The 19903-nt window shown below is 37.6% G+C and overlaps 2 protein-coding genes across 7 annotated transcripts in view; one reads left to right on the forward strand and one right to left on the reverse strand.

Moving 5' to 3' along the window:
* The window catches only part of zmynd8 (zinc finger, MYND-type containing 8), a 34852-nt gene extending 24307 nt beyond the window's left edge, over positions 1-10545 (reverse strand). For 2 of the 6 annotated variants that reach the window (XM_079845227.1, XM_079845226.1), the window contains exons 1-5: positions 10418-10545; positions 3785-3852; positions 3492-3643; positions 1604-1825; positions 21-134 (exon numbers count right to left, since the gene is read on the reverse strand). In XM_079845227.1, coding sequence (XP_079701353.1) covers positions 21-134; positions 1604-1825; positions 3492-3643; positions 3785-3852; positions 10418-10431 — 570 coding nt within the window. In that variant the 5' untranslated portion in view covers positions 10432-10545. The remainder of the gene's footprint in view (positions 1-20; positions 135-1603; positions 1826-3491; positions 3644-3784; positions 3853-10417) is intronic. The other 4 variants (XM_079845229.1, XM_079845228.1, XM_079845231.1 and 1 more) reach the window with 2 other exon arrangements.
* Positions 10546-16231: 5686 nt separating this feature from the next.
* The window catches only part of ncoa3 (nuclear receptor coactivator 3), a 65013-nt gene continuing 61341 nt past the window's right edge, over positions 16232-19903 (forward strand). Inside the window, exon 1 of the mRNA XM_079845218.1 lies at positions 16232-16317. The gene's annotated coding sequence lies outside the window, so the exon portion shown is untranslated. The remainder of the gene's footprint in view (positions 16318-19903) is intronic.

Genomic DNA, 19903 nt, shown 5'->3' on the forward strand with positions numbered 1-19903 from the left:
CATCAAGTCATGAAACTTACACCTGGCTGCTTCATCTTCTGGAGGGCAAACTTCAGCAGGAAAGAGAGCTGTTCCAATGTGAGCATCGTCATAGCTTTACTCTGGGTCTCAATGCACTCTGCAACTGTTATTTTCTGTAAAGAAAAGAGAGAAAGTCAACATGAATTCAAAACGGACAATTTTTATTTTTGATGGAATATTGCACAATTATTATTATAAATAATTGATCCGTGCACATCATATTTTTTCAAATGCATGTGTCCTCGTAATCTTTAATCAAAATAACTTTCCCTCCCTTCTGCAGCACATCTGCTCTCCGATGATGTGTTTACTCGCGTGAGGGGCTGAGGGCGGGACAACCTGTCACTCACATGACATCACAGCAATAGCAAACCACAACCATCCAATGATCCAATCAATTCGCGATGGACAAAATCAAGAATCACCCGACATTTTTCTTGTTTAAGAAGCCATCTCACACAGATATACATCACAATAGAGAAGAAAAGACTATCGCAACTTCCGTTTCATACTTGCTTTAAACCTTTCTTTATATGCAAATATCAAAGAGACGTTTCTATATCATAAAAAACACAACATTTTTGTATTTCTTTTGAATAAGTTTAAAAAATAAATTGAAACTAAGCTACAAAAATGTGTCATTAAGAAACTATCTTCATGGTATATGACTGCCCCCATTTACACTTCAGCTTGCATGTTCAGTATTCAGCAACATTTCACTTGCAAAAAGTTTAGCCAATCAAAAAGAGGTAATTTACGTACAGTAAAGAAGTCTTAAACATACAGTAGCAAAATAAGCCTGTTAAATTCAAGGCAGCGGCTATTTATTTATTTAAGTGAAAATAGCATATTTTAAATATCAATAAATTCTACTTACACTAAGTGCAAGTAGCAATAGATTTTACTAACACATTGAAAATAGCAGCCTTTTCTTAGCAATATGCTATTTACACTGTAAAAATAGCCATATTTTCTTTGCAATAAGTGTGCTATTTATACTTATAGCAGATATTATTTGCACCTCAGTGTTGTTGTACAATAAATGTTATGCAATAATAACATGTAAATGAGTGTAAATGATTACATTTATTAAAATCATTGAATGGATGCTGCCTTATTGGAACAATAAAGTCCTCCCTACACCTAACCCGAACCAATAAACACATATTTTTATTAAACACATATTAGACACTTTTATTTCCACTTTTAGAATATTTTCTTAATTTTTACTGAAAATAAATGCCTTTCCGATCTGATATGTGATAGGTGTAGAGTGAGTTCGGCAAAAGGCGAATTCGACTCGGGTCGATTTGTGTGAAAATGTGCAGCCATGCACCCAACCCCAACACTATTGCTACTATTGACAGGTGTCTTCTGTAATTGTGTCTGGCCCTATCAGACGTCATTGGGCCGAGTTAGTGTAAATAGCCTCTGCCAACAAACTGCCAGGCAATTACAAATTGTGAGTTTTTATATTATAATTGGTCTTTGGAAAAGAAGAAAACTAAAAAATATTGTCCAAAAAAATATTTAGAAAAAAATGATTTTTTTTTAGTCTAAGTGAAGCCGCATGAGCCAGTACCTCACATTCAGGGCAGAACCAGTCTCCTTCAGGCTCTGCGGCCAGTTTGAGGCACTTAGCATGGTAGACGCGCGGGCAGAGCTCACAGCAGAGCACCTGGCCCTCGCGATGACACACCCAACAGTAGAAGTCATTCCGCCCGTCCTGCGGTACAACATCAACAGGGTCTGTGGTGAGTGCGGGCTGCTTCACATAGTAAAAGGGACCATGTCTTAGTTCTGACTGGAATGCGGGCGAGAGAAACAGAGGGTCGGGTTTTAAAACATGGGTATTAAAGGTAACAACACAAAACAAACAGGCACAAAGGTTATCAATCAGGGAGTGGCATGGGAGGACAGACGAGAGCAAATGTAGACGAATGGGCACTGAATAAATGGCATTTCAATCTGTAACATAAAGGTAAATGTATTCTTGTTAGAGGCAGAAACAAGCTTAGGTCTAATAATTCATTGCAGCTGTATCAACATGATTCATGCTCTGTCCCTGGACACACATTTCTGCTTAGCTTGCATGACAGCCACCTGCCTTGCATTTGTTTGGCTGAGCTCATTATCTGTCTCATAAAACTGAAGGCGAGGACCTTAGGTTGTTTGTGAAAATGAATGTCACTGTCGAAAGATAGTACGTTTTTGGATTCCCAGCAAAAAAACGTAGGAAGCGACTCAAGAGGGTTTATCAATAGCAGATACCAGGGCTTAACATTAAGGATGGTCTGTTTGCATACATATGCTGTTAAGCAAAACGCTCATGGTGTGAGACTGAAAAACAGTGTGATGCAATGGCCACATCAGTCAAAAAACTAAAGTTCAACATATACCAACATATGATATTAATATATTGATTAATATATTGATAAACTCTTGACACTATACCAGCCTTATTAAACTGACCTTCCTAATTAATATTAATTTAATTATTTCATTTTGGACATCAGTCATTCATGTCCTTGAGATGTGGCTTTACCTTTGTATGCATATGTAAATATATTATTAATATTAGTAGTAGTAGTATTTGAATTATAATTGTTTTGAATAAATATGTAAATATATTATTATTCGAATTATAAATCCTTATAAAAATACGATTTAACTGTTAAAATGATTAAACTAATGTACTCTGCATCTGACACATAATAAAAAAAATTGCTACTTATTACGAAACAAATTGAATATCTTATTATTTGATTTTATTTAAATACTTATGTTTTCAGAATGTATTTAAATTCTTTCAAAATTATTATTTTTTTTACATTCATTAAGTTAATAAGTATGAACAAGCAAGATTCAAGTAGGTTTACTTTTTTTTTTAAATAATTTATATAATAAATATATAAACTTGGTTTAAATGTTTTTTTGGTTTATTAGTACTATTATATAAATCCCATTCTTGTTTAATTTATACATGACTGATAAATATGCATAACATTTAGATGTAGATCGTAGGTTTAGATTTGATGTAGATTTTGTAACAGACACATTTCTATTATTTGCCCAAGATTGGACACAAATCTTAAAGTGGCCAAAAATCACCTAGTTAATCCGTCTTGCTGAAATATTATGCTAGACGACACAAGTACAGTCTGGTCGATAGTGTTCTGATTTTATTTTTTGTGAGAGGTAGACTTGCTTAGAGGGGTCCTAAAACACAGTTTGACAATCAGGCTTAAATTCTTTTTAGCTAAAACGGTAGAAAAACAAGCAGTGACTATCATAAAAAGTACATCTATATCAGGATGAAGGTAACACCATCAAATCTTACAGTGTATCACCCCGAAGAAGCCACCCAAAAGACAAAAAATAAATAAATAAATAACAGACGGACACTGAAATTTGTGAATGACTGACATGCGGGACTGAACAAGGGCTTGTATAGGGACCGAAAGTTGCACCTGATCTTTACTGCTATTGACGGCTCCTGGTTTTTTCTTCTTTTTCACAGGACTGCAGGAGGTTTCGGAAGGGGAGTGTCCGTTTGAAGAGTGAGGGGGGCTGGAAACCTTGCGCTTAGGGACGGTCCTTTCCGCTGACCCTTGATCAGAGACTGCATGGCAATGGGACAAATGACTAATGTTAAAACTGCACGTATAAATTAAACCATACTGAAAAACATCAACAAATATGTTTTCACACTTGAACGGGGAAATAAATGTGGCACTCTCATCTCATCAAGGACGATTCTCACCCTTGGATCGTGTTGCGATTTCCATCCCTTCAATTGCATCTGACTCCTTCCCTTCTCCTTCAGCCAAACTGCCACAATGAAAAGAAATGAATGATATTAAATGTCCATTTTACACCTATACCATAACGGCACCTGTATTTCGGCTTTTCTTGCTGAATTTCTTTTTAGCAATAATGAAGCAAAACATGATCAAAATCTAACCTAACTTTACCATTTTACCAAACACCAAGCAAGCAAATGCCTTCATATAGAATTTCACTGAAAACAGGCTTTCCTTCCACAGCTTTGAATGCAGAAGAGAAGGAAGTTCACAGTGAAAGAGCCCTTTGACGTCAGATTCACTGCAGGGCCTCATTCGAAGTCAGCACAATATGCTTATTCTCCACTCCGAGGGTCCACTCGCTCCGGACAAATGCTAATCCGGACTAATCTGACTCCAAAATTTACAGATATATTATACTTATTGTTGAAGAAACTGAACATTAAGAATAAGCATATTAGATGAAACATGATGTGGAAGGTGCAAGTCCAAATACAAATGAGCATTTGATACTAGCAACAAAACAAAAAAATCAGCCGTGGCCTTTCCTGATGGTTTCGATAACAAGTGGCATGGCTAAAAACATCACATTTTATGTAAACATATACAAAAAGACAAAGCAGTTTCCTTTCTGGATAACAATAATGTGCTTTTCTCCAATCAAATGCAACACAGTTTAGTTACAACACTGGCAAAGGTAGCGCCAAGATGGTTTCCTCTCACTGCCAAGAGAGAATTTTCTATTAGAAATCCCAATAAACACACAAACGCCATCTGAATATGATGTGCACATCAGAACGATGGTCCATAACTCATCAGATATAATGTTAGTTGATGCCAACGCTAAACCTCAGTTTCAATTTTGGATGCGGCACGTAGGCTTGAGACTTTCCAAGCAACATAACGTTTTCCATCTCAGTCATTTTGCAGCCTGAACGGTTTTAAAAAGGCCCCTTTTTTTCCTCCTGATGCCCGGGTCATTATCGCACACGCCCACCATATCTCGGTTATGAACAGAGGAACAGAGCACGTCCTCCTAGAACAAATCTCAGGATGATCAAAGACAAAAATCACACTGTTATTGACAGTCACAAGGTCTATTCTCATGCGCTTGCACTGATGTGGAAGCGATCTTGCTCTGTCCTGCACCCCCAACCTTCAGAGATGCAGATGGGGAGGGGGTGTGTTGACAGCATGCGCAAGGCAAACATCTGTAGAGCATGAGCTCTTGCCATCTTGGCCTCCTCACGTCCAACCTGCATGCACCATCCACTCCCCACCCACAGCAGAATCCAGTCCTCTTACACAAAACCCGAAAACATAGAGTTAAAAATGGCAACATACAATCCCAGATACACGTATAACCTTAAAATACAAGCTTCCTCCCCTCAAAAAACACACAATCCCACTAGCATTGTATGATTCTCCATCTAAAAACTGACATATAATAACAGCATACCTTTTTCTTTACAGGCACAGTACACAGATTCTTCAGGCTGAGCCTTTTAAATGTGTTTTTTCACATTTAAAGGCAGTGAGGGATGAGACAAAGATGGGTGCAGAATTTTCCAGAAGGGCCTTGCTCTCCCTGCTGCTCTCAGAGCGATTGTCAATCTTTAACCTCAGCTGTGTGCTGCCGATTGGTTTGAGAGCCACACGGAGGCGCGTGATTGGGTGGCTGGCGCTGTGTGTGCCACACAGGCTCTCCCTGCTCCCCTCTCTCTGCTCTGATACACTGCTGCAATGCAGGGAGGGCTGCTGCTGCTGCTGTCATTTACAAGGAAAATACTCATATTCTAGTCTGAAAACTACCGGTTTGAATAAACACGGGATGTAGATGTTCGGACAAACATGTCAGATGGTTTTTTCCTCCTCCTCCTCCTGAAGTCACTGTTAAGGGCGACCATTTTGATCACATTCTCTCTCCTTGTTGTGCTAAGTAAGAGCCGGATGGAGATTTGACAAATGAGCGACTCACAGGAATGCAGTAAAGGCCTTGTAAACACCATGAGACAAAGAAAAGGCTGGAAAATGTAATCAGAGTCGTGGTGAATTGCAGGTCTTGGGAATACTCCTTATGTTCTCCCATTTAGCTGCTCAAGATTGACATACAGTCAGCCGTCTGCCAAAATGAGCTCATGAACCAACTAAAAATAATTTCAGTTTGCACAGTAATGTTGTAATATGATCAATGTCTGGATCTATTGTTTACACATTAAAAATACCATGCTATAATACCTTGTTAAATAATGCAATATTCGGTGTGCGATACGATATTGCTTTAAGTGTGTAAAATCTATTTAAATTATATTAAAAAAATTATTAAAACACTGAGAATGATACCATTTATGTGTTTCACATTCTTTCTGAGAAAAGAAAGCAATGCTACAACTTCTGAAAGTGACCAGCAGTGTTTTAGCAAAAATTAATGTCACCAATCTGACTGTAAACATTCTGTAAACAAACAAAAAATGTAATGCCAATATTTAAATACCAAAAACTCTTTGCTTGACTTGGTAATATATAGTTATATCAACCTAAAACTAACCATCCAGGTAAACAAAGACACCTGAACTAGGGGTGGACGATAATTTTTGTTATTTTAAGTGATCTTTGTTATTAAAAATAAGAACTAAAAAAAAAACAGTAGTCTTCACATTAATAAAATATACACTTATACATAATAAAGCTACAAAGGTTAATCAGCACTGATTGATTTTCTCTTGTTCTTTTGTTGTTTGACAGACAGCGGCAGGTTTACTGTATTAGCAAGTTTAATGTATTAGCAGGTTTACTGTATTAGCAGGTTTACTGTATTACTGTACTGCCACTTTAAGACCTAATGCACGGATCCTATTGACACGCATTCGGTTTCTTTCCCCAACTGATATTGTTCACTTAAAGCATAAACGACTATGTTTACATGAATACTCATCAAGACAGCCATTTTGACATAACTGTTAGTGTATTTGACAGTTTGAGTGTGTAACAAGACACGAAACAGAACTGAAGGGATCACACGCTTTCAGAGAGGTGGCTTGTGCGCACGTTTCGGGGTGTGTATTAGGGATGTGACGGTGAGGAAATTTTCCCACCGGTTAATCGACGTGTGACAACACCGGTAATACCGGTATCACCGGCGGGGGCTTGTAAATCACTAATTCTATCTAACCGAAAGTAACATACACGACCGCAACTGAAAACTGAACTGAAAACGCACCAGTGCGCGCACACACCGTGAATGACAGCTTGTCTGTAAATGCGTGCTCTGTGAGACCATGAATGAAGTTAATCCGTAATTGCGCGCTCTGTGAGACCATGAATGAAGTTCGTCGGTAAATACGCGCTCTGTGAGACCATGAATGAAGTTCATCCGTAAATGCGCGCTCTGTGAGGCCATGGGTGCGTCTCAACAGTTCCCTAGTAGTCAGGGCACTGATCAGGCATTGATCGGTCTATGTGTGAGACGCACGCCATGAATGAATGACAATTCGTGCGTGAACCCTTGTTTATACTCGACGCGTCCGCACCATGGTCAGAACGAACGAGCACGAGTGTGCGCGGCAAAAATTACGTCATCTCAGAGTGTCGGACTCGGAGACGGAGTCACAGACGAAAGGAAACAATGCGCGCTTTGTTTCCTTTGTATTTTCTGTTCTCTAACTGAACTAAATTATTTTATTAGGATAAAAAAAAAAAAAACGACGGTGGGCGGTGCCACGGTGGGCAAGTGATGTAAGCGTTGTTGAGTCTGAACACCGGTAACACCGGCAACACCGACTATCGTAGCAAGCCTAGTGTGTATCAGACAGCGTGAGACTGCAAAGAGTTGTTTTTCGCAAGTTATTGCATTTAATAACTCTTTTTAACGTCAAGCAAGTCACATAAGTAACAATCGTGTGCCCAGTCTATTCTCTGCTATATGCGTCGACCTAAAACGTACACTTTTCACAATGTTGAAGCAGCCAATTAAAATCATTCTGATATTGCGTGCCGTTGCGATATGCATATCGCGATATGTACATTTGCGATATTTCGATATATTGTGCAGCCCTAATACATAGGCTATAATGATTTAATCATTATATGATTAAAAATCATTGAGATAATTTTTGAAGGGGGGGGGGGGGGGCATAAAGTAAAAAATGTCAGGGTGGTACTGTCTTGATATCATAATGAAGAAAAAAAGTCTAAATAAAGAAATAAATTCTTTAAAAGAAAACCTTATTTGTTAGTGTGGCATAATATTTTATTATTATCATCATCATCATCGCTGTTGTTGTTTTAGAAAAACAATATTTCATTAAACTGCTTCATTGTGTATTAACATTTGAAAAACTTCCAACATGTCATGTGGTGTGACCAAAGAAAATAGATAAATAAAAACAGCATTATAGAGCAGACCCCTGCAGACCCTTTATAACCGTGTGTCAAGGTCAATAAGTCTCTTAAGCATCATATAACTTTTTATGACAAGACAAGTTTAGTTCAGGTTGTAAAACTCATATTTATGAATTAATAATTCCTGATGATATTTGTGAGTGTGTTTGTTTTTGTGATTTATGAAAACACACATTTGTATAATGACACAGGTATTACTGGTATTACGACGTAAACATGAAATATGACAACATTTCATATGTCCTCATATTTAAAATAGCTTTAAAAACATACTAAACAATGTTTTATTAAAAATGTAAAAATGCAGAATGTTTCCTGTGATGGGTAGGTTTAGGGGTAGGGGTAGTGCAGGGGGATAGAATGTACAGATTGTACAGTATAAAAACCATTACGCCTATAGCATGTCCTCACTTAGATAGCAAAACAAACCTGTGTGTTTGTGTTAAAATGTCCTTTTTTTTCTCATGGCCCTGGACCACAAAACCAGTCATAAGGGTACATTTTTTTAAATTGCGATTTATACATTATATGAAAGCTGAATAAATAAAGATTTCCATTGGTGTACGGTTTGTTATGATATGACAATATCTGGCCGAGATACAACTATGTGAAAATCTGGAATCTGAGTGTGCAAAATCTAAATATTGAGAAAATCACCTTTAAAGTTGTCCAAATTAAGTCCTTAGCAAAGGCATTCCTAACAATAATAATTTTTTTTATACATTTACAGTAGGAAATTTACAAAATATCATCATGGAACATGATCTTTACTGAATATCCTAATGATTTTGAGCATAAAAGAAAAATTGATAATTTTTACCCGGATAACTAATTTTTGGTTGGCTATTTCCACAAATATACTCGTGCGACTTATCACTGGTTTTGTGGTCCAGAGTCACATTTATCTTATTTGTCTACTGCTAATTATAGCAGTTTTAAATTGTTGATACCTATTATTCAAATTGTTTGTTTTCTTATATTCCTGTAGTAATAATCCTCTGCTCCTTTCGTTTTAACACTAAACTCATCCATCCCCCAAAAAACCTCAGCAACAAAAGATAAAATCACATTTCCAGAAGTACAAGCTCAAACATATTTTTGGAAATCACAAGTGCACATACACTGTCAATCAGACAGGTGAAGCCGACAGACAATCAGGTTTAATCACTTGCATTAACAGACAAATTGTGAAACGCACAGGTTAGCAGACAATGACTGCTACAGTAGACTAAAAACTACAAACACCTCAGTTTGACATTATGGTTGTGGAAAAAAACACTAGTCCACAGTCCTCTGCTATGACCTTCTGATCAGACCCTTGCTACATCAAATACAGTCTCCAAATACTTGCCATCCAAGAGAAATATTTGAAAATACTGGATACAAACGTAATATTAATGATGCCACATTAAGTGAAACGCTTATATTCACACAGAGACACAAAAAGTCTTTGTGGTTGCGCAGCTGAAAAAGGAAGTCTGTCTGAAATGGCTGCCAACTCATACCACAACTAAGTTTTGATAAAATGCCTGGCCTGTACTGACTCTTTACAACCTGAATAAACAGACAGAAGCCTGTATTTAACTTAGAAAGTCAAACACAAGCCTAACTCACCATCTATATGCACCTATTTATAGAAAAGAGAGTCTCTTCTATTTTAAATCCAATAACTCTGTCAGCAAAATCAATCTGCTGTATGCTTTTGCGAATTAAGCCTATATCCTGAGCAAAATGGACATTCAGCATTATGTCAGCCATTGAAGAGTGTTCCTTTAACTTGCAACCTGAGCCAAAACTGCTGCTCATTCTTTCTGCCATTCTACATGTGTGCTTCCTCTTACAGCCTGCACTGTCTGCTCCTCAGGGCCTTCCATTTTGAGAGGCCTGGCCTGTGACACAACCTGACACGACTGTGCTCCTCTCCGGCTCTAGAGAAACATTACTAGGACAGAGACCAGAAGAGGCCATTTTGGTCACAGTGTTAGCACAGGTCAGTCATGCGATCCTGGAGACAAAAACACAGTGTGAGTGTGATTTCTGAGTTGTCTCTTACTGCCAGGATTCAGCTCTTTGGAGTTGGGACAGGTTTTTGTCCCCTGTCTCTCAGAAAATCCAGCATTTCTGCATGACAATTCAACCATTAGCATTAACATGTAGTGTAAAAAGCATATAAGCAATGAAAAATCTCTTACCTCTGTGGATGCATGGCTTAAAACACAGTGGGTAATGTCAATGCTTATTAAAACATGGAGGACAGTCCTCCCTCTCTCTCTCTCCCTCTCTCTCTCTCTACACAGCAGTCTCGGCTCTCCAAGCCAGCCAAGCCAACATTCTGATAACAGCTATGAAAGCAGTTCCGTGATTGGCCGGTTTTCACTGGCAGGAAGAAAGACAGCAGCTGATTGGTTGACTCGTTTCCTGAGTAAATGTCTTTTGTTCAATGTAGACAGGCTGTGGCAGGATCGTGGACTAAAAGAAGAGCTAGGCCTTGATCTGTACAGCTAAAACTGAGCTAATTTACTTAACCTCACACGGTCAACCTCTTGTTAAAGATGTTTTACACTTAATTAAAACAAATCATTATTTTTTACCAAATAATTAATTAGCAGTGTCACTATACATGCACAAGGCCTTGAGTCCTGGAATGAAACTCTCCACTGAGAGAAAAAAAATACTGATGAACATCAAGTTCATCCATGTTTTTCAGCCTTAATACATATATTCGGGTACATTTATGCAGTTAATAATTTACTACTTTATTGCCTCTGAATCATTCACTGATTCTACAAAATCATAACAACTTGGGTTGGTTATCTAGTGGTTTCTTGAAGTACATTCATGTTAAGTGTGTAATTTTACTCAAACAAAAGTATTTTGTATGCCTTACAATAATCTAACAGTTCAAAACAGGGACAGTTGTGGTCATTAATCAAACTATAATGAGAGACTTAAAGTCGGCATGAAATGAAAGTTGCTATATTCTTTTCTTCTCTATTGTGACTCTTATCTAAAAATTCCCAAACAAGACAAAAAGTAGGGAAAGGCTTGATTTTGTCCATTGGCAATTGATTGGATCATTGGATGGTTGTGGTTTGCTATTGCTGTGATGTCATGTGAGTGACAGGTTGTCCCGCCCTCGCGCCAAAAACACTTCATCAGGAAGTGTCATGTCGTTACAAGCGGGAGGGGAAGTTATTTTGAATAAAGATTACGAAGGCACATAAATTTAAAGAAAAAAATGATGTGCACAGTTAAATCCTTTATAATAAATACTGCAAAAAAATACATTAGAATTGCATGTTTTGATTTCATGGTGACGTCAAGGCTGGAATACAATTTTTGCCCAAATCTTTGCCCCGATTTACAGTCTGGAAAAGTTGATGCTAGTCGGCGAAAGTCAGAGTCATTTTGCAGTTTTGAGTTGACAGATTTCACAGAAAATATTGAATTATGGACATATAATTCCATCCAGTCACAGGATATCAAAAATGTAATATTTTGAGCCGAACACATTTTGCCTTTATTTGTCGTTCGTCTCCTAGCAGCAAGGCGCATGTTTCCATGCAAGTGTTTGGAAAGACTTCAAAAGTCTAGTAGTGTGTGATCATCAGTCATTTAGTGTATGATGCCCAGTTTTAACATTCACAAATTGGCAAGAATATGATGCCTAGTGTTTTAAAATATGCTCTGATTGGAAAAAGTTGTGTCGTGTATTTTAACCTTAATGTATACTCAAGGTGTAATGATGAGCATATGATTCTGGCAGACCTGAGAGGGTGGGGTCTGGGCACATCTTATCTAAAACCCACTCTAGTTAGGCAGGTTCTGAAGCACCTTTGAGTGAGTCATCTGCCAGAACACACCCAACGCCTGCTGTCTTCTTGCAAAACCAGACTTCTTGTCTTGTTATCAACAAGCAGAAACAGCAAAACACACATTCAGTCGAAGGAAATTCCTAGTTTTATCATCTATGGCCTAGTTTCACATACAGGGCTTAGATTAAACCAGGATTAGGCTTTAGTTCAATTTGGGCATTTAAGTATCTTTAAAAAATGTGCCTTGGAAAAAAACATTACTGGTGTGCGTGTTAAGACAAAAGAATGACACTGACATATTTTGAGATATGCCAGTGCAAGTTGTTTTCAGTTAAAACAGCTCAAACATGCATTTTAGTCTGGGACTAGACTTGAGCCTTGTCTGTGAAACCGGGGGTATAAGCGCTAAACATCACTAGACGCTAGATTAGGTTTCAAAAACAATTTTATTTTTTACATTTTGTTAATCTCACTACTACAATACTATGGTGTTTTGGGTGATAGCTAAGGTGTTCTGAAGTTTAGCGCATTACTATCCTGTTGCTAAGGTGTTCTGGGTGGCCCTTACTAGCCCATTTCCTTAGATAAAGCTGTAAGAAAATGAAGGGGTCACTTTCGGCCTAATATTAAAATTAATGGTAAATCAACATGGTTTGTTCAATGACTAATTCTTAAAGGGATAGTCCACCAAAAAATGCCAATTCTGTCATCATTTCTTCCCCCTCATGTCATTCCAAACCTGTATGATTTTCTTCTGTGGAACATAAAAGAAGATATTTTGTTGAATGTTTTGGTGACAATTGACTTAAAATATCTTCTTTTATGTTCCACAGAGGATTTGGAACAACTTGGGTGAAGTTTTTACATTTGTCCTCTACAAACTTGAATACTCGGTAACATCTTTGTTTCTATATTGGTTCCTTCCTTCAACGTAAGTCTGTGGAACGGACGATCAAGTCTATGTCAATAATAATAGCTCAGTCTTTTTTGACGTGAGTGTGTTATTTATTCATCACATAATAGGCTAGCTCATTAGCAGTGATCATGAATTTAATCTGTCATGGTCACATATCTCTGGTGGAAAGATACACCTCTCCCAAAAATGGAGCCAAATTAAGTCTGTTCAAATATCATTCAACCCAAATATCGTCAAATATCTGTTACATTTTGAGATTTTAAAATACAAACACAGTCAAATGACTTGTGTAAGAATATACCAGTCACAAATAGTTTCGTTGCAAATCACAGACAAGATTTTAGTACCTATTTCACGGAATAAAAAGTCTCTTATAATAACATTACTCAAACCATTTAAATAGAATTTTAAATAGCCTACTTACACGATTCTTCAACTAAAAACGTCCATAGCGGTCACTACCGTTCTGAGGCCTGTAAAGGTCATGTCACCGACTGTCCACTAGAGGAGGCTATTCAGCTTTCTGCTCCTCGTGTTGTCATCTATGCTGAGGACAGCTGTCTGAGACTCCCTGCTGCATTAATAAATCAAAACACATACTGACACAGAAACACTCACACAGCATGGAAGATCTCAAGCCAAAGAAATATTGATGATATGGAGAGTTTTTCCATAGGCACACTGATTTCATTCAGCTCTACACTATCCTAAGATTTTCAGATGAGTCACGGGTTTAAAATGCAGTTAATGATAAAAACACTGTATATTTAAATATTCTGTATATATATTTAAAAATATTGACAGCCAGGAAGATCTCCAGAGAGCTTTATAAAGTAATATGGCATTTCATTTATCTCTTTTATTAAACAATTGATTGCCTCAAGGAGCCTCAACCTCAGTGATACAATTTACTAACCTTGTATTAAACAGATGTAATTATTGCGCTTTCAATTTCATACTCAGTGCACATTCGTACACTCCTAAAGAGGTGATTTAACCTAATAAATCTTAAAAGCACTTCATCTGGAGAGGGGATGGGTGAAAGAGAGGTTCATGACTGCATGTTTGCAGGTAGAGAATCTATAGATGCAGATGATTGGGGGCTAATCTCCTGTCCTTTTAAAATGCTATCTCCTGTCCTTTCAAAGGGGACAGACAGAGTGAGGGGGTTGGGGGGTAAACCATCTCACACTCTGGGAAGGGGGAAGTCAAATTGTGGTGTGAATTGGGGGAGGGAACAACAACAGGTCTATGGGCCTCTTTCTGAGCTTCTCAAGAATGTTATTGGGGCAGTCTTGTGGTCCAATGCAAATGCATTCATGATACATTTTTTTTCATCTCATATAGTTTGTTATAATTCCTCATTATTTAAAATTAAAATAAAATAAAAAAACACTCAGTTTCAACCTGCTGCATTTCCTTAGCATCAAATAAACAATACAATTTGAGAATATATTTTTTTGCGTTTTTTTTGCGATTCCTGTAGTTAAATTGCTTGAAGCTTCAGTTTTACGTCTAAGTTTTTTGGCCAGATGAGACCAGAGGTTGTATTGCAGGGAACTGTCATGACAGGAAACAGCTAGCAAGCAATGAGCTAATTACTACTCTCTCTCTCTCTCTCTCTCTCTCTCTCTCTCTCTCACTCTCTCTCTCTCCTCTCTCTCTCTCTCTCTCTCTCTCTCTCTCTCTCTCTCTCTCTCTCTCTCTCTCTCTCTCTCTCTCTCTCTCTCTCTCTCTGTGTTTCTCAGTCTGACTCACTCATTCTCCCCTCCCCCTCCCTCCCACCGTCCCTACCTCCCCTCTCTTTTCCTTCCCTCCCTCCCTCCCTCCCTCTTTAGCGCTGTCTCCTCCAACAGTTGAAATTCTACACTGGTATGCCTCAGAGATCACCATGGAGACGAGTTCATTGCTATCTTCCATGTCTGGTCTTCAGAGGGCAGAGCACTTACAGCCTCTGCAGACCACAAGAATACGAGTGCATCCTAAAATGCATTTTTGACCATTAAATTCCCTTTACATGAAGTACACACACACACACACACACACACACACACACACACACACACACACACACACACACACACACACACACACACACACACACACACACACACACACACACACACACAAAGAGAGACAGAGAGAGTGAGATTATTATATCACATATCCACATGCCTTCAATAATTTACAGTAAAGATATCAATGTTTGCTGTGTCATTTATATACAATTTGTTTTGTAGCTTTTCCTTCTGCATGCTATATTGTCCGAAATGAACTTTTTTTTTTACTTGACAATATTTGCACACCTAAAATTGATTTAATGGGCATTTTTACCTTAAAGAACATATTTCTTTCTAACCATATAAAAAACATTTAGATCGAGTATTCTCAATATGAAAAAGTAAAAAAAAAAAAGCTTATACTGTAAAATCAATGCATCGGCCTAATATCTGTGAAATATCAGTGTCTAGAACATAAATCTGTATGTTAGTAATACAAAATACAATTTGTCACCAAAAGTGACAAAAATACCCAAATATTGAATTATGGGGGCTATTTTTTATACAGGCTACTTTAAATATCGAGGTTTTTTTTGTCACGTTTGCTGGCAAATTTAACTACTTCATATCGTGCATATAGAAAAAACGTTCTGCAACTTATTTGCAGCAACTTCAAGTTAACTGTTTAAGTGCTCGTAGATTGTGTGTATTGCTTAATGTATACTTTGTGTGTATAATGTGCAGATGTGGACATCGTGTATAAGGTATAAACTTAAGTTAGTAGGCCTATTGTGTATTCTTGTAGCTACATTAGTCTTTTACTATCACCACGAGACTGCAATGATCACACGAGACTTATGTACATGTTGTAGTGACAATAAAGTGATTTGATTTGACAGACTATGAATAAAAAGGTGTGCTACGAACAAATTATTCGATCTCTCGCGAAGGCAGCGCATTCATCACACTCAAATTATGTAAATAAAGGTGTACGTCAGCCTACTCATTAGGGATACGTGACTTATCTCCATGTGGTCCTCGGATGAGCTAAAAATAAACGCACTATAATTTTTTTCTACGATATCGCTACTACTGCCCATCTCCTACTGGATGTCTATTTTTCGATCTGCAGGGGTTCATGTATTTGTAGTTTCTTTCCTCTTTAGCTCTGGGTGGAATGTGCTGATCGCCTGAATGGCAGAACTGCACTACCCAGAACTCCCCGCGCGCATGGTTCAGGCAGGCTTCTTTAAGCTTTGGGAGTGTTTCCCATTTAAACAAACATAGCTAATGCTGAAGATGGCGGATGCGTAGAAGTGGCTTAAAGAAACTGGAGTGTTTCACGGGATACATTTACACCGGTAAGTGAACCGAAACACTTCATCGCGATCGTAAATGAAGACATTTGAGCAATTGTTGTGTTCGTGAAACAATGTTACGTGATGCCGGTTATTCAGAAGTACATTCTTGTCCACGGTGGGGATCTTGCCACCTAGTTATTCTGCCTTTGAGACAATAATCGTAGTAACACAGTGTTGCCAGATACAACATTCTCCAGCGTGTTTGTTTACTTTTCATAACAAGATCAGTTTGTGGATTTTTGTATTCTTCTGCTACCAAAATACGTTTTTGCCATTAATAGACACAGTTTTACTAAGTTAATAAACATTTTGGAGAGGTTTGAATCCAGTCTGAATCTTTTGAAATTCTACAAACCAAAATCATTAAGATATTTTTGAATTTACTGTACTTTTGCCGTTGTTGGTTTATATTATATTGAGATTAATACAAGAATATATGGAGTTTTCCCCTGTTTTAAATCTTTGATCACCAGCAAGTTTGTTTACCAGTTTGTGGATCACCTGATAGTTTACATGAGCTGAAGTTAGTTTGTTTAAGCATAACATATTCTTAACCCTTTATCTGTCACTATCATGCATGCATATTTTTACGATTTCTTCCAACTTTTTCTTTCACATTTTTAATGAAAAACGTATTGACCTCAAACGATCTGTTCAGATGTGTTGTGTAGTGTTGTTATGTTATGAGGCTGTTTTGTTGCTTTTGCTCTCAGTTCAATATGATGAAGTTCAAATAGCCCAAACAACAAGATGGTTTCCTGGTTAATGACACTGAGGTTAAAAATTAAATTATCATAGGTCAGGAATGAACAAATCAAAGCTAGGCATTATTTACAGTGTTTTTATGCTTTTACTTTGCTGCCTACCAAACTGTGCTGTATTAAGTAGTTGACAAAACATATAAAGGGTTAATACAATTAAAGTCAGCATGATAACTCTTTTAGATTTTGTATTTTTGTTGTTGTTGTATTTCGTATTCATGGTGATAAAGTGTGATGTAGGTTGTACAGATAATGGAATTATGGCCCTGTCTCAAACTCCAGGGATCTCCACCCAGACAGTATTGTTGGACATGGCAGGCGCGTTTGGAACGTGTACATTGTGAATGTAAGAATGTGAAAGATTCTTATCAGAGTCATCAGACACTATTTTTAACACTCCCATTCTTCGCTCTTGCAATGTTAATTGCGATGATTTAGCCTGAGGTATTCAGTGCACTGCAGCGCTACTGGAAAGTTTAAGGAAGTTCCTCTGAATTCACAGCAATTCACGTTTTTTAGTGATCCAAATGCTGCAGTTTGTGTGCTAGGAGACTTTGACCACATCCCACCGTTTGAAAAATATTCACTGCCCATTTATAGAAACATCACAGAACCACATTCGTAGTACCAACGTTTCTCTGAAATCCACATGCACTCATGTTGACACATAGACGCTTTAAATATACTTTTGGTTATTATTTGCACACTGAAGGCACAGGTAGATAACATGCTTGCACTGTTTAATAAAATATTGTTAGAACCGTGACTGATTTGCCTTTATTGCCTGTACAGTGTAAAAAGATTCTTCCTGATATTTGATGTTATTAAATTTCAAAGCTTGGTCTGCAGCCTTTTTTAGCCTTTACTAGTGCACTTATTCACAGTGTGCGTTTTTGAAGCATTTCTGTGGATGCATGAGAACAGAGCATGCGTTATGCACAGCGGTGTATGTTGGTGCTCACACGCTACAGGACCCACGGATGCCCTGACTGCGTGTGGGAAAAGACCCTCTGAACTCTTCCTCACACTGGTCGCAGGCTGAGCCCCCCCCTTCCCCCTTTATCTGTTCCTTTCTCCCCAGCTCCCTCTCTCTCACACGCCGAGCGTCAGGCTGCATTAACTATGAATCAATCTTGTGTTGAACGCTTTGACTGCAGATGGGGTTAAGAATTAAAGGATGCATAGATGCTCTGTCCTCGTCTATTTGTTAGCTCTGGCTCTATAACTCATTAACTCGGGACACTCTCAGGGGAAGAAAAAAAATGCTTGTGTAAAAGTTTTCCCATGATTTTTAAAGGAACATCTGAGTTTCGATTTCAAACATCTTCTATTTATCTTATTTTCATTTCATTGTTGTGGGTCAAGGAGTAGTTAACCCAACAAAATAAAAATAAATAATTTTTAGGTATGTTTTCAATGTAGTGGCACTGAATCAGAGCAACTGAAGGCAAACGCACCATAAAAGTATCATAAAAGTTGACCATATGACTTAATTTCATGTCTGAAGCATTGTGTGATGAACAGACCAAAATTTAAGTTGTTATTCGCTGATGTTTTTGCCACCCAGTGGCCATAGACTGAATAATTGTATCTATTATACTATTATAGAACGTAATATATATATTATAGCTTTTATTTTTATATGTTCACTTTTAATTTTAATTTTAGTAATGCTATGTGCTTTTATAATAGTTTTTTTTATATTTCTGTTTTGCTTTTTTTGATTTTTTATTGCAGTAATTTTTGTACTTCAACTTATTTTATTACAGTTAGTTGCATTACATTTGTAATCAAAATTTTAGCTTAAATGAATGCAAAGTTTTTGGAAATCGTGACAGTCGATTCAGTGAAATGATCTGACTCAAAAAAATCACGTGTTTCAGAGAAGAGTGACTTTATTTTTGGTCTGTTTATCACACGAAGCTGTCGTGTGACTTCGGAAGTCTTGTGCAAAAGTCTTATGATTTGACCCATTTTAATTTTGGAGCTTGACAGCCCTAGTCCCCATTCACCTCCATTATTTGGAAAAGAGCGAATCGAATATAAATGCAAAATTCAGCTTTTGTGTTCAACTCAACTTACTTGAAATTAAACATGGAAGTTATTTTCATTCTTGGTTGAACTATTCCATAATGTCTCATCTGTTATAGATGCTCTTTTTTGCACAGATATTTTGTGGCTTTCCTCTTGGATCACAGGAGGTTGTGACTAGCGAAATAGCAGAATGACTAATGTGCTTCTCTTCACCTTTCTGACACTTATCTGATTGTCCTAGCTCATTTCGCATTTTTCAGTCCTCCGTACTTGAAGAAGTTGAAATGCTGCTTTTCTCTGAGTGTGACGTGAGATTGAAAGAAGGAAAACAGTGTGGTTGTGGGTGACGGTTATTTTCAGAGCAGGGAAAATGGTCCAGTTATATCAAGTATCTGTGTGTTTGTTTCCAATGTAAGATTAATGGTGGGGGGTGTATAGTGTTGCTCTAGGGCGCTTGTGTTGATGGCAGTGGGTTGAAACAAAAGCTTGATTGTTGCACTAATTGAAATGTGATACCTGTTACTTGCAATGGCTTTTTGCTTTGAGTAGTTAAAGGTGTTGGTGCAGGCGGGTTATTTTAGCCCTGTAAACTTTTAATAAGTGTGCCGAGGTTGACTCGCATCTTGTGACTTGTGTGCAAAATGAATCGAAAAACGAGCCGCTTGGAACTTTCAGGATATTAATGATTTACTGCACCTCGACGATCCTCCACAAAAACATTTTCAAGTGTAAATGTTCTGTAGTCGGAGCTCACGGCGTAATTTACGATGCTGTAAACTTTCCATTTTGCT

Source organism: Gobio gobio (assembly GCF_949357685.1).
Source record: "Gobio gobio genome assembly, chromosome: 19".
In the NCBI taxonomy this organism is placed as follows: Eukaryota; Metazoa; Chordata; class Actinopteri; order Cypriniformes; family Gobionidae; genus Gobio; species Gobio gobio.